The sequence below is a fragment of the Sinocyclocheilus rhinocerous genome, unplaced genomic scaffold, assembly GCF_001515625.1.
Source record: "Sinocyclocheilus rhinocerous isolate Xijiao unplaced genomic scaffold, SAMN03320098_v1.1 scaffold19, whole genome shotgun sequence".
NCBI lineage: Eukaryota > Metazoa > Chordata > Actinopteri > Cypriniformes > Cyprinidae > Sinocyclocheilus > Sinocyclocheilus rhinocerous.
Window position 1 is genome coordinate 2,472,606 of NW_015638975.1, and position 15,088 is coordinate 2,487,693.

Here is a 15,088-nt window from a genome sequence, read left to right on the forward strand (position 1 = left end):
CCTTTAAAGTTGTCCAAATGAAGTCCTTAGCAATGCATATTACTGCTATGTTTTAATATATTTATGGTAGGAAATTTACAAAATATCTTCATGGAACATGATCTTTACTTAATATCCTAATGATTTTTGGCATAAAAGAAAAATCGATAATTTTGACCCATACGATGTATTGTTGCTATTGCTACAAATATACCCCAGCGACTTAAGACTGCTTTTGTGGTCCAGGGGCACATATTGTAATGTTGTAATGTCTAAATAAATTCACTTATAGCATTTAAAGAAATTGCTTTAGTATTTAGTATTTAAAATTTATTTAGAAAAAATACTAGCAAATAGAATTTTAAAATCAGCCATTTATCAGTTGTTAGCCATACCATGAAAATTATTATCGGCTAATCTCTATCACATGTGATTAGCTGATAATTTAAATAGTAAACTATTGGCTAATTCACATTTAAAATAAAGCAAGCTCATAAAATTAGATTGCATGTGTCATCTAGGTGGTTATGTAAGACACTGTATTGATTTTGAAATGGACTGTCACCTGGAACGGATGTGCAATATTGTTTCACCACTTTTCTTGCATGGTCACTCTTTGTATTTATTAGATTCGGACAGTGGAATTTCCCAAGGCAGGGTGGCATATGCCACGTCCAAAAGTTCCTCATTCTCGGATGACAGTTACGGCTGTCTGGCCTGGAATATCCCAGCGCTGGAACTCATGGCACTATATGTAGCAGCTGCTATGCATGACTATGATCACCCTGGGCGCACAAATGCCTTTCTTGTAGCCACTAACGCTCCTCAGGTAAGTCATGAGTAATGCCCAAATTGTAGTTTAGAAGAACCTTCGAATTTGTATAGTTCATTTGGTTCTGAATAGATCATTAGAAGTCTTGGCTATTAGATCTAGTTTTCACACTGTTGTGTCAAGAAGTGAAACCAGCCCATCTTTTATCAGAAGCATATGCTTTTGTAATCAGAGCAAGGAACCTCTTGACTCGTGCACACTATGTTTCCCTCTTCTTTTCTTAATCTTTCTTTCCCTATTTCCACCTCTCCACACACTCTCTCACACAGGCGGTGTTGTATAATGACCGTTCGGTTTTGGAGAACCACCATGCAGCCTCTGCCTGGAGCCTGTTTCTTTCCCAGCCGGAGTTCAACTTCCTGTGCAGTTTGGACCACGTTGAGTTTAAGCGTTTTCGGTTCCTAGTCATCGAGGCCATCCTCGCAACAGACCTAAAGAAGCACTTTGACTTCCTAGCAGAGTTTAATTCCAAGGTCAGTAGTAGGGGTGCATTGATATGCTATCAACAACCAATATCAATAATCAATAACAAGCACAATAGCTTGTTGTGGTTGATATAATAAATCAGACCAACTCTAAACTACTGATTTTTAAAGGTGACATATCATGAAAATCTGACTTTTTACGTGTTGTGCTATGATTGGGTCCCCGGTGCATCTACCAACCCAGAAAATGTGATAAATTTCAACCCAGTAAACCAGATTTCACTCCCCCTGTGTCGTAGAAAGGGGATCTTATTATAATATTACCGCCTCTTGATCTGCCAGCTTCCACCCACGGCGCCACCATTGTGTGACAATGGTGTACCAGTTCGAACGCCATGGTGAAAGTTCGAGCAAAGCATGCTAACCGGTCTGTCTTTAGCTGCACTGACGAGCACAGAACACTGTTTAGAGTCCCAGCCTCAAAGGAGACGAGAGCAATGGATTTATTGATTTATTTACTGTTTATTATGCTGCTGCCACACAGATCTAATATAAACATGCGATTTCTTTCTCATCTGTTTACCTTCACAGACATAACCGACTGTTTTTGTAACTCGTGTGTTTTCAACAAACTTCTGTGTATTTGACAGTTTAAGCGCAATAAGACATGAAAGAGAACTTAGTTTAGCAGAAATCCGTATATCAGAAGTTGAAGCTAATATGGTTTAAAACACATGATTTCAGCTCAATAGACATGATATTTAAAACCAAACAGATGTTTTTAGCAGAGTATCGGAGCAAGGAGCTGTAAAGGCACAGCCCTATTCTGGAAAAGGGGGCGGGGAGCAGCAGCTCATTTGCATTTAAAGAGACATGCACGAAAACAGCTTGTTTCTTCCGCTCAAAATAGGCATTTTCAAAATGTTATAATAAATGATCTGTGGGGTATTTTGAGCTGAAACTTCACAGACACATTCTGGGGACACCTGAGACTTGTATTACATATTGTAAAAAGGAGCATAATAGGTCTCCTTTAATTTGCCGATCAATGTTATTTTATTTTTTCAATGATCATAAGTAATGTCAACCTCTAGTCAGCACCTTGCACCCATATAGAACTAGGTTAATTAAACCTTTCAACTAAAGGAATCAACATGGCCAGACATGGAACATTTTTTGCAAAATAATAACAAAAATCGCTCAATTATTAATAATAGCTTTTATCAATGTTGAAATCAGTTTTTGGTCGATTCTTTGATGAATATAAAGTTCAAAAGAACAGCACTCATTTGAAATAGAAATCTTTTATACCATTACAAAATGTCTTTTCTGTCACTTTTGATGAACTTAGTTGAAAATTTTAAATCTTAATATTAAGCAACAAAAACATCCCACATTGATAAGAAATGTTTCTCGAGCACCAAATCAGCATATTAGAATGATTTCTGAAGGATCATGTGACACTGAAGACTGGAGTAATGACTGCTGGAAATTCAGCGTTGCCATCACAGGAATAAATGACGTTTTATATATATTCAAATAGAAAACAGTTATATTAAATTGTAATCATATTTTTAAATGTTATTTGTAAATTGCAATAATATTTCACAATGTGTTTTTGATCAAATAAACGTAACCATGGTGAGCATAAGAGACTTCTTTCAAAAACATTAAAACTTCTTTATTCTAAATTTTGACCAGTAGTCTATGTTTAAAAATGTATAATTTAATACATATCTCCTGAACATGCCTACTGCAGAAAGTTGTGCTATTTTTAGGTTAATCCTCTGATTGATCCTTTTCTTTTCTTTTTTTACAGGTTAATGATGTGAATAGTCCAGGCATCGACTGGACTAATGAAAATGACAGGTTGTTAGTGTGCCAAGTGTGCATTAAGCTGGCAGATATCAATGGGCCAGCCAAAGAACGCAGCCTTCACCTCAAATGGACAGAGGGTATCGTCAATGAGTTTTATGAGCAGGTATGTCCTATTCTCTTCACATAACTTACACAACATACAGCAGCTTGAGATCAACATTTGTGCATTTCCGCCTTTTCAGGGTGATGAAGAAGCCACTCTAGGATTACCCATCAGCCCTTTCATGGATCGCTCAGCACCACAGTTAGCAAAGCTGCAGGAGTCTTTTATCACGCACATCGTCGGGCCTCTTTGTAACTCCTACGATGCTGCCGGCCTGCTGCCGGGATACTGGATTGACGAGGAGGGCTCAGACGATGAAGAAGAGACAGAAGACATTGAAACAGAAGATGAAGAACTGGACGAGGATCTTGAACCAAGTATGAATATACAGTTGTGTAAAAAGATAGACCATTTGTGTTTAGATTTTTATTTAGTACTTAGGTATCGCACACACTAATCGAGTAGTTTTCCTTACAGAGAGGAGGAAGGGTCAACGTCGGTTATTCTGCAGCATCATGCAGCACTTAACAGAGAACCACAAGGTGTGGAAGAAGACCATCGAAGAAGAGGAGAAGGCCAAAGAGCTGGAGACTCAGCAGCAGCAATCCGAGAGCCCCAGCCTTCCTCCGTCCACCACCACCTCCTCCGACGACATCCAGGTCATTCAAGAGGAGGCCGAGGAGGAGGAACGGCAGTAGCAAGAGGAGAAGGACAAGCAACGAAGCTCACCGAGGGGCTTAAACGACCCGTCCCTCTCCTTCACCTACACAAACACACACATTGACACCCAGAGGAAGACCCTAGCGGATCTCCCCGCGCTGAAATTCGTCACTGTGCCGACACTCTGAAGCTAATGCAGTTCACATTGTGTTGAAAAAAAGGCCTTACTACTGTGAGAGGACCCTTTGGTGGGAACCCCACTCCTATGCACTTTCACCCCATGGAGAAGCAGCGGAGAACGAACAGAGCTTTGAAGACGCAGAATCGTGTTGTGAGATTAAAACCAGACGGAGAAGAACACAGGCAGGGGAGAATCGTGCCATCCCATGGTTCCCTGGCCTTGAACGTAGAGCTCTTAACTCTCCCGTAGGTACTTAAGTCCAAAAGGACACGAAAAAGACAATGACGCAATTGACACCCGTTACCAAAGCGAACAGTTCAAAAACATAGAAAGACTGCGACTGAAGCCTTTTCAGGCTCAGTGTCAAAATGTGCCTGTCTGAACTTAAAAAAAAAATATATATATAAAATATTGTTTGTTTTTATTTTTCTTGTGGTCCAGAAAATGGGCTATGCACGCTGCACTGTATGTGCAGTCCCCAATTTATGCTGGCGACATAAAACACTGTATTACTGAACAGAGTCATTAGGACAAGTGGAAATGCTGACATTTTGACTGAAAAAATGACCTGACTTCTGCATCGTTTTGGATGCTTTTTATTCATGTTGATCACCTTCTTGCAGTTTTTTTGTTTGCATTTGTTGTTTGTAAGGTTGTTTCTTTCTTTTTTTTCCATTTGTGGTGTCCCCCGGCTCCCCCTTTTTCCTCTTCAGGAACGCTGAGTTGCCAGTCGTTCTCTGTAAAGTCCGTCTGTGTTTAAAAGAAGCATCGCAAATGGGACAGGAATGTTGTTCAAATGAAGGGACGTTTCTCCTTTTTTACGTTGAAATAGATATATTTTTTCACGGTTACTCAGGATTCATGTGAAGGATTGATCCTTGTTTTTTGCGAAAATTTAATTCTGCAATTTCAACTTGCACGTCGAACATTCTTTTCAGAGGTGGGACAAAAAAAAAGTTTCTATTTTTTGTACGAATAGCTTGAAAGTCGCTAACAACAAAAGATGCTCCCCCAAAGTGCAGTGTCCTACATATTAACCCCCATCCTTATCATCTGCTCCAGACCAGTATATCCATGTTTATTTTTTCAAAGACCCCCTGATAAGAATTGGGAGCCAGGGAAGTTTACTGAAAACGAAATGTTTGAGTTAGCATGCATGTCATAGACTAAACATTGCTTTGGGGGGTAACTTCATGTTTGGCATTATTTGAACATGCTTGTACTTTAATTATTGCCAAACGCAAAATCCGGCCAGTTCATTTTCAAGGAATCCAGGGTTTCACCTTGAAAGCTGTACTTTTTTTCCTTTGAATTTTCTTATTCTTCACCATAAGGCAAGTTTAATACTAATAGTTCTATTTTTTTTTTTTGTCTCAAGCAAGAACTCTAGGCATTCCACTAGAATAATGAGGGGAGGACGGGGAGGCGGAGATGAACCCGGGTCTCTTTCTCTCTCTCGGTCTGCCTCACCTCAACAAAAACTCATTTTGTCTCTGTAGAGGAAAGTTCTCAAGTAGGCAGTGTAAATCAAGCTAGTATATTTAAGAGTAAAAAAAAAAAGATATAAATGTGCACATTTTACTACCAAACAAGTGTTTAACCTCTGCACAGAAAGAATACTTGCATATATAAATATATATATTATATTATATATTTTTTAATTAATCAACAATGCGTCTGTTTTCTACATACAGCTGACATATAATGTACATTGAGACCATGTAATTATCATCTTGTTTCAGGAGTTTAAAAAAAAAAATCTAATGCTATTTACAGATGTGGATGTGTTTGGGTGTTGTGTTTTTCAGTTTGTTGGTTGTTTTTTTGTTTTTTTTGGGTGCACTGTCTTTTGTTCCTGCCCATAACCACTCTTTTGCCGAAAGCCCCTAATTTCTAAAGCTGGTGGCGATGCCGGATGCCTCCCTGTCTCTGTCTCCCTTTGTGGGTTTGTTCATTAGTCACTTTTTTGGCCTGTGCTCAGGGTGTGTTCTGTGTTGGGGGCTTATGCGCACCCAAAGCAGCTTGAGGTCTTTCTCTTTTTCTGTCCAGACTGTGTGTTCATCAGTTCTTGGATCCGGGACTCCAGTGTGGCTCAGTTCGTCCACCCTCCCCTCCACTTCACTGAGCTCACCCCGGCTGGGCTCAAACAGGTTGCCAAGCAGGGTGACGGTGGATCAGAGCATCACGGCGCCCCCATCCCCTCGTGTTGACCACTTGCTCGACTGTGGTATCTCACTTTTGGGGGTTCGTCGCACCACAGTAACCTCCGATGTTCCTGTCATCAGTAACTTTACGATGGCATTCACTTTTTTATGTAGCATTTAGATGGCAATGTCTGATGTAACCATTCAGCCTTTTCAGGGTTGTGGGGGAGAACTGACTTTTTTGTTATTATTTATAGCTGTCATAAAAGCACCATCCCTGAACAAGAGTTTCACTCTCTCTCAATTGAGTTCTGCCTGTCTGTGTCATTTTTTTGGTCTTCTGTGTTTTGCATGGGAGCGGATGTGTACTTGCCTGTTCTAAGTCCGGGGTTTTCAAATTAGTGTGTGAAAATGGGCCTGCAAAAAAAAAAAAAAAATTGAATGAATGAAAAAATGTATTTTACGGGCGTCAGGGAATGTATTTTAAGGCTGTTAGAGCCGTCAGGGAAGTCAATGTTTGCACTTATGATATTAATGAAATCTATTGACAGTACTAGTTTTTAAACGGTAAGAAAAAATCTGCATGTTTTGTTCACTGAGGCTCCATAAATACATGAACAAAAACATGGTGAAATATTGTAAATTCACTTTATAAACTTTTTCAGCAGTCATTAGTCCAGTCTTCAGTGTCTAATGATCCTTCAGAAATCATTTTAATATGCTGATTTAGTGCTCAAGAAACATTTATCTCAACACGGCTACGCTGCGTTATATTTTTGTGTAAACCACAAAGCAGGATCCTTTCATGAATAGAACATTATGAAGATTATAAACATCTTTAGGGTCACTTTTGATCGCTTTAATCCTTGACGAGTATTCATTTCTTTAGAAATGTACTGACCCCACACTTTTGATTTTATGTAATTTGTATTTTCCCCCACAAAACTATACTTTTTTTTTAGCTTGAGCTGTCAACTCAAAAGTCAATATTTTTAGATTAAAAAAATGAGTTGACGGCTTATCAAAGACATAAAAATATATGCATAACATAATTCTCAGATACTCTGTCTACTTATGAGGAAAGAATTTATGTTTTAAGTGTACAGCATATTAAAGGCATTTTTATTTTTATCTTGAAAATACTTTTGACAATTTACTTTAACAATTTTACTTTTTTACTGGTCGTTTTTTTGTATACATGAAAAATTCTCAGGGTCCCTAAGGGATCCAAATTGTTGGGGGTCCTTGCCATCAAAACATTTGAAAATCCCTGGTCTTGTTAATAGTAGAATCATAATACTTGCGCAAACCACATTGTCCAGGTACACATGTAACATTTTAATCGCACCACCGCAGTGAAGGAACAAGCACTGATCATGACCTTTCACCTATTAAGAGATGTCCAAACACAAGCAGAATGTCTTCACCCTTCAGAATTATCTCTATGATGCATGTTTTTGACATTATCTAAGTGTGCTACTGAGCATCATCGAGTTGCATGTTTCCTTCGTGCTCAGATGAAAGCCCAAGTGTTCTCCTGGGAGGAACTGCCTGTAAGATGACAGTCGGCGGATGATGAGTCCCCAAGTGTGGGTCGTATGAAAGGCCAGCCTTATCTCTTCAGATGACAGCATCTCTGTGACAGCTTACCCAAAGCAACAATGCCCCTACCCGTCACTCCACTTTTAAATGAGTTTTCCGGTCCTGTGCAGTTTAGACGACACAGACCGGAAATATTTTTTTAGCCTGTAAATGTTTTTACAGTGACAACATGGGGGTTTTGAAGGCACTGCAGAAGGAAAATAAGATATTACATAGGTTCACAATCAACAAACACTTATCAGAGCAAAATAAAAAAATGCCATTGAAAATCATTCATTTTTGATATGTGCCAAACCAACTGGTACAACTACACGAGTCACTCAGGAAATCTTGAGGTTTCTATCTATATGCTCCTTTTCCAGCTTTATATGGTGTATAATTGGCTTCGGAAAATTCCAGCACAGTTGAAAGAGAAGTCGCAGACAGAAAGCTTAGGAACTCGCAAAACGAAGGCTTATTTTGTCTTTATTTTATACAATTTTTACAACATGCAAAAAAAAACTTGTTAAAAGTGAAAATAATATTGAGCTATAAAATGTATATTGGAGTCCAGCTTTTCATGAAAGCACCATTTTTTTTCTGTCAGAAATATTGCAGCTCAAGTTTCTCGACAGTCTCTTTCCACTGAGATAAACTAGGGACAGGGCCGTTATTGCAGAATTGATATATGGCATTAAACCAATGGGAGTCATGAAGCATTTCCAAAACTTTCTGGGAAAGGGAGCTGTTCTCCTCTCACTTGCCCGACTCCAGAAATGGGGGAATTCAAGGAATGCTGGAAAAGACAGACCTCAAAATCATTATAGAGTTAAACCCTGTCAATCATTGACACAAAAGCTCTTCTCATATTGACAAGCACAACGTTCGGTTTGCTACACAGTACACTTATTGGTTCAAGTTATGAAAGATACATGCTACATTTATCTTGATACCTTCATGTACATTCTCGTTGGGTAACACACATGTGCTCATTCTTTGCTCTCCCGAGCATGTGTTCTGTAGCAGTACTCTTATCACTCTCAGGCTGGGTTCTGTGAAACTATGGAGGACACGTTCTGAGAATTTAACAAGTCAATATAAGAGGTCAGTATTCCCCGCTGATGGAATTTAAGACGGGGAACTGCTCTGCCGTTTGCGTTTCTTAGTAGGATCCCCTGAGGTGAGTGCATGTGTTCCAGAGCTCACGGGGCAAGGTTTACTGCTGTCTCCTGATGGCACATATGGAGTACGGTCGAGGCTGAAGGGTCATGCCTAGCTTCGGAGAGAGGCTTGGAATAAAGCCTTCGGGGAACTGAAGATGGAACCTCTGGAGCAACGTGGTGAAGAACAAGAACATCTCCAGTCTGGCCAACTGCTCTCCCAGACAGTGCCGCTTACCTAAAGACAAACACACAGAAATCAGATACATCAGAACAACGAAAATCTTCTAGATTGACCGATTTCCCAAATATCTGCCATTTACCTATGGAGAAAGGAAGAAATGCTTCATGCCGGACAAATTTGCCATTACAGTCAAGGAACCGCTCTGGGCAGAAGATGGATGGGTCACTCCAGTACTTCTCATCAAAATGCACCGAGTACAAGTTAGTGATGACCATGGTGCCCCTGGGGATAGTGTAGCCACGCACCACCGCATCTTGAGACGTAGTGCGGAAGATGCCCAGTGGGACAACATTGCAAAAGCGCAGGACTTCATGCAGCACTGCCTCCACATATGGCATCCTCTGCTTGTCTTCAAGAGCAGGTGGTCTGCCATTCAGGATGCAATCGATCTCCATTTGGACCTTTTCTGCACGGAAAAAACGTAACGTGATTAGTGCAATGACATTCAAATGATGCAAACGAGAAAAAATACCCATTGCTCTGTGGGCACCAACCTTGTATCCTGGGATACAGAGCCATGTAGAGCATAGCCCAGCGCAGACAATTTGTGGTAGTCTCTGTTCCCGCAATGATGAGTTCTCCAACAGAGAAAATGAGATTATCTTGAGAGAAAGATGTAGCTTTATCGGTGGCGCTCTGCTCCATTTCGTCCAAGTAGGCATCAATGTAATGTTGCGGCGACTGGGGTACCCTATCCTGCGAGAAGCGCTTGATGATTTGCAGAAGGAAGTCGTAGACCTCGTTGGCGTTGCGGAAGAGCTTTTGGTGCTTCCCGAAGGGCACGTACTCCATCCAGGGGAAGGCGTTGTACAGGAAAGCCCAGCCACTGGCTGCCAGCTCCACATTCTCGCTGAAGATCTCAATCATGTGTTGAAAATCGCTGTCGTCGTAGGTGAAACGTTGCCCGAAGATAATGAGGTTGGTGATGTTGGACACGGCATTGGTCACGAGATGCTTAGGGTTAAAGGGCTTCCCCTGATGCTGGTCAATGGCATGGAGAAAAAACAGGCACTCCTCAGAAATCCTCCCAAACATCCGCTGACCGCTGCCAAAGAAGCGGAAGCAGTTCACGGCCAGTTTGTGGTGTTCAATCCAGCCTCGACCGTATTTGCAGTTCAGAAGGCCTAGACAGAGAACAAACAATGCTGAGAGATGTCGGTTTAAATATGGAAACAAAGAAAGTTTATCTAATGATAAACTTTCTGTATGTTTAACCTGAGATGATTAGTCAAACGGTACTAGTCTCATGGGTTAAACACAGATTACAAGAACTGCGATACTGATAAAGTGATAACCTCATGTGTGACTGTCCGCTCTTCTCTAGCTATTGCCCCAACTCTGACATACATTACCATGCCAGAGCCTTTTCTCTGAATCCCCCAGATAGTTAAAGGAATAGTTCACTAAAAATGAAAAATCATTTCATTCACTTACCTCGTGTTGTTCTAAACCTGGGTGCTGTTACATATTCTACATAAAGCTAAAGGAATTTTTCTTTTCTTTTCACATAGAACATTTGGTAACACTTTATTTTAAGGTGTCCTTGTTACACGTTACATGTATTTACTATTATAATAACTCTTAATTATGCATAATTACATGCAAGTAACCCTAAGCCAAACCCTAATCCTAACCCTATACATAGTTAATTAATATTACTCAGTACTTAAATTTATAATTACACTGTTACAAGGACACCTTAAAATAAAGTATAACTCAACATTTTATAGTGACTGTTGAGCACCATAAAACTAGTCCATATGCACAAATCAAAATTCAAGTTATTCATGGGGGGGGGGCTGGGGTGTCTTGTGTGTTCCATGGAAACAATAACTACATGTAGGTTTAGAAGAACATGAGAGGGAATAATAATAATAATAATAATAATAAAACTTTCATTTTTGGGTGAACTATTCCTTTAATCTAGATCATTCTGCAGTGCTCTATTCTGGGAAATCATTCTAAAATAAATGATTCTATAAGGAACCACTTACCTCCCATTTTTGTCATCTTCTGAAATAAAGGGAGGGATGGGCGATCTGCAAAAACCTCACTTTGGTGATATAGGCACTCTTTAATGACATCATAACCATTTAGAATAACAGTCGAGATTCCTCCCAGGTCTAGACTGAAAATCTGGATAATAAAATGGCAATATTCATTAATCCACTCCCCTGCCAAACATATTTCTACTAATGAAAGAGTATAATTAGAAGGCTACATTCACTCTTATGGATACAGTGAGGAAATGAATTAGGCATGCTGACTCAGCATGTCTTGGCCATTCTACAAAACTGAGTGCTGCGGCGCTCTGCCAAAAACGCAACGGCAAATGCAAGACTCTTTTGTTCTTTTCAAGCACCCCAGCTACACTTCTCGCGACGCGACGCGACGCGTCAAGAAGAGAACGCTGTGATTCACTAACACGGACCAATCAGCTGTGAGCTCGATGAGAGACCTAAGCAGTAAAATGAGTAAATAACTGGCGAACTGTAGTTTTAGTGGACTCCCACTAGGGCTGCACAATTCATCGAATTTCTAATCGCAGTTACAATTATGGATGCCACAATTACGTAATCGTTCAAAGCGGCAATTAATCGTTCAAAGTCCACTTATGTTATCTGCACGCTTAAGATATGTTTTTTTCTTTCTACATGTTATATTAAGGGGTTTTCCATTGTTTTAGTTTTAGTTTTAGTAGGATAACATTATAATACCATTCATATTTTTACTTTTTTATATAATTTAAAGAAGAAACCAATCCGATGTATATTTGACATATTTGGCTTAATAGCTACTATAGAAAAGCACTAAAGGTTTTTCAGTTAAGAGTGTTTTCAGCTTGTTTATTTTCATATAAAAATACGGCATGCAGTTGCATCAAACTATGGTATAGACATCATTCAATGTAAATTGTGATCATCGTAATTAATAATCGCAATTACAATTTCAAGGGAATAATAGACAATTATGATTTTTGTCATAATCGTGCAGCCCTATCTCCCACTTAATAATAATAATAATAATAATAATTAAATAAAGTGTCTTTAACTAATATGTACTAACATTTAAAGTATTCATTTATTACAATCCTTCATGTTTTATGTTGAAAATTCAAGAACACACTAAGTAGCCTATATTATTATTAATATTATTAATCAATGTTCTTATGGTAAGAAGTTATCAACTGATAGTATACACTAGCAGTAAAAAGTTTTTGAACAGGAAGATGTTTTAATGTTTTTAAAATAATTCTCTTCTGCTTACCAAGCCTGCATTAAATAGCCTACAGCAAAAGCAGTAATATTGTGAATATTTTTACTATTTAAAATTATTGCTTTCTATTTGAATATATTTTGAAATGTAAGTTATTCTTGTGAGCAAACATTAAAAATCTTACTGTAAAAAAAACTTTTGACTGGTAGTGTATATATGTAGTGTATGTGTGCAGCTTGTCAGAAATGAAAAAAACTCTGCTTAGGGCGCAACAACGGACGATTCCATTGTGGACAACTTCTTTCATTACAAGACAGGGTATAAAATGCAATACGCTATTATACATAATAATTATCATGTGGTGGCTTAAACTCGCTTTTTAAACAGCAAAACCAAACGTGGCAACAAAAAATATAAGCAAAAACGTAAAGTTAAAAGCAGACAAGTCTGTCTATATTTTGTGATTATGTGCAAGTAAATAAGAGAAAGTGAGGACTGAGAGTGAAGTGTCATCCGTACCTGTCCGTGGATATCACTCTGCCTCTTCATGTAGACGTGAGGCTCTGTGGCTAGGGACAGAATATTCCCTATCATGGGTAAACGTGTCGGTCCAGGGGGAAACCCACGGGGTCTCCGCTGCTTTACGAGCTGGCGAATTACCAGCAAAATGAAGAGTGTAACGAACAAACTGCCCAGACATATGAGCGTCTGCTCCCAAGACACAGAGAACAGAGATGTCAACCGTTTAATCGATACCATTTTAGATGCAAACACTTTGAGATAATCTGTGCTTTCTGAAAAGTTTCTAGCGCTCCGTTCTCTGTCAGTCAGTGTATTGGGAGATCACCTTGCACATGTTGCTCTATAACCCCCGCCTCTTAAAGGCTAAGATTGGCTGGCGGAAAGAGCACTTTGGATTAACTTGCATTGTGTTTGATTAAACGGTGGCCAGAACTATTGATCGCGAGAATTCAGACCGATTTCTTTTCATTAGGGCAGGCGTCACAGCTACATTTCCAAGCGCGTTCTTCTTTGTAACTTGCAACATACATGTGGCCACGCCCACTCATACAAACCAAAAAGAACTTTGCAGTGGAAACCTTTTCTTTGAACTAATGGTTGATTCATCGAATCTTTTTATTTTCCCCCCACAAAAATGACTCGTTCACTGATTTATTCAATGTCCGTCTCCGCGGTTACATCGTTGCTCCACTAGGTGGGGACAAGCGATCGTGCATGTAATGATTAAATCATTTTCTGAACCGATTCATTAAAGGTGCAATAGGTGATTGTCTTCAGAAACATTTTTTGTTATGCTGGTTGAAAGTCTCTTCACATTCAGATAGCAACCATTAAGTTAAGTGGTCTAAATGTATTTATCTGTGTTTATATATTCTGTGGAAGGCGTAAGACCAAGAAATGTTCGTCCAAACAAAACGCTCGGTCCGAGCGTTTTAATTGGCTGTCCTACCTGTTTGTCAACGTATGTATTAGCATACCTCTACGCACCCAGTTCGCGCAGACAGAATACGTCATCAGCGCTCACGCACGCTGTGCAGACAGAGCGAGAATGGCAGACAAGCATCAACAACCCGATCTTCCTTCCTGGTATTGTAGTACTTTTAAGGTTTTCTCACCGGTGAATGACACATGATGTAGCCCAGCTGTTCCCAATTCCAGTCCTCGCGCCCCCCGCTCTGCATATTTTGCATGTATCGCTTAGTTAACACACCCGATTCAGATAACCAGCTCGTTAGAAGTGAGCTAATGTGCATGAACTGTGTTCCGATCGATATGAACCCTACACAGTGTTCATTGCTCCCTACTCCCTGAGCAGGGGAAATCCGTTGAAGTTTACTTCACTTCGTAACATTCATTCACGGATTTGCGCTGCGCTGCGCAGCGTCTTCACACACAGACGAAACTTACTAGAGAAGTGTGAAGTGTGTGCAAGGACTGGAATTGGGAACCGCTGATGTAGCCTATTGTATGTTGTCTCTGGTATTCTGGTCTGTGAGCGTATATGCGTTCAGGGGGCGTGGCTTTGGACGGCGATTGCAGGAAGGGTGGGACGTTCGCTTTCAGTGCTATCAGGCTAAAGTTAGCATTTTCCAAGATCTCCTACTGCACCTTTAAACAACAGTCTACATAGACACAAGTCTTATCTGCAACAAACGTGGCTACAAATCCACTTAAAAACTCCAGAAAAAGAATCTTAAGAGGAAATCTTCATTCTTTCCTCAAGAATTGCAACATGCTATGAGCTGTAAAAATACAATATTTGCATAATTAAAAAGTTACAAGTAGGCCTACCTATGTAATTTTTTATGCATTCATAGTTCCGCCGAAGCGTTTCTTGCGAACAAACCACATGCCCCCCTCGTTCAGTCGGTCAGCAGATCTTCATTCACGAACAGATATTCACAGTTCAAAATGTCCAGTTATTTCATTCCATTCATAAACATATCTAGTTTAGTGCCGCTCTGAGTCTCCTTCAGACTTTAAAGGTGACATATGAAAATCTGACTTTTCCAGGTTTTAAGTGCTATAATCAGGTCCCTGGTGCATCTACCAACCAAGGAAACGTGAAAAAGATTAACCTAGTAACTTTGTTTTGGTAAGCCTTTTTATGCAAGCGTCTGAAAAAACGAGCGCGTCTGATTTCGCTCCCCTAGTGATGTTGCAAATGGATCTCATTATAATATTACTGCCCCTTAATCTGTAAGTTTACACCCACAGCGCCGT

At 39.7% G+C, this 15,088-nt stretch overlaps 2 protein-coding genes across 3 annotated transcripts in view; one reads left to right on the forward strand and one right to left on the reverse strand.

Moving 5' to 3' along the window:
- The window catches only part of LOC107750617 (cGMP-inhibited 3',5'-cyclic phosphodiesterase B-like), a 54,845-nt gene extending 48,416 nt beyond the window's left edge, over positions 1-6,429 (forward strand). Inside the window, exons 12-16 of the mRNA XM_016566106.1 lie at positions 609-808; positions 1,081-1,284; positions 3,056-3,217; positions 3,297-3,534; positions 3,635-6,429. Coding sequence (XP_016421592.1) covers positions 609-808; positions 1,081-1,284; positions 3,056-3,217; positions 3,297-3,534; positions 3,635-3,855 — 1,025 coding nt within the window. The 3' untranslated portion in view covers positions 3,856-6,429. The remainder of the gene's footprint in view (positions 1-608; positions 809-1,080; positions 1,285-3,055; positions 3,218-3,296; positions 3,535-3,634) is intronic.
- A 900-nt stretch (positions 6,430-7,329) lies between these two features.
- On the reverse strand, positions 7,330-13,178 carry LOC107750548 (vitamin D 25-hydroxylase-like). Of its 2 annotated transcripts, XR_001641154.1 has the most exons (6): positions 12,863-13,178; positions 11,122-11,263; positions 9,622-10,251; positions 9,207-9,533; positions 8,677-9,121; positions 7,330-8,519 (listed from the first exon to the last, which is right to left on the reverse strand). XR_001641154.1 is itself a non-coding variant. In XM_016565982.1 (5 exons), the coding sequence occupies exons 1-5, from the start codon at positions 13,100-13,102 to the stop codon at positions 8,940-8,942; spliced, it is 1,521 nt and encodes a 506-aa protein (XP_016421468.1). In that variant the 5' UTR covers positions 13,103-13,178; the 3' UTR covers positions 7,330-8,939. The 2 variants fall into 2 exon arrangements, 1 of the variants encoding a protein (XP_016421468.1); XM_016565982.1 differs by having other exon boundaries at positions 7,330-9,121.
- Between the last annotated feature and the right edge of the window lie 1,910 nt (positions 13,179-15,088).

Excerpts from the sequence above, each read along its gene's own strand:
- LOC107750548 (XM_016565982.1), bottom strand. The coding sequence starts at position 13,102 with ATGGTATCGATTAAACGGTTGACATCTCTGTTCTCTGTGTCTTGGGAG. Across the intron at positions 10,252-11,121 it reads GAAGATGACAAAAATGGGAG|GCCTTCTGAACTGCAAATAC; the intron begins GTAAGTGGTTCC and ends TTCTCTGTCTAG. Across the intron at positions 9,534-9,621 it reads TCTGTATCCCAGGATACAAG|AAAAGGTCCAAATGGAGATC; the intron begins GTTGGTGCCCAC and ends TTTTCCGTGCAG.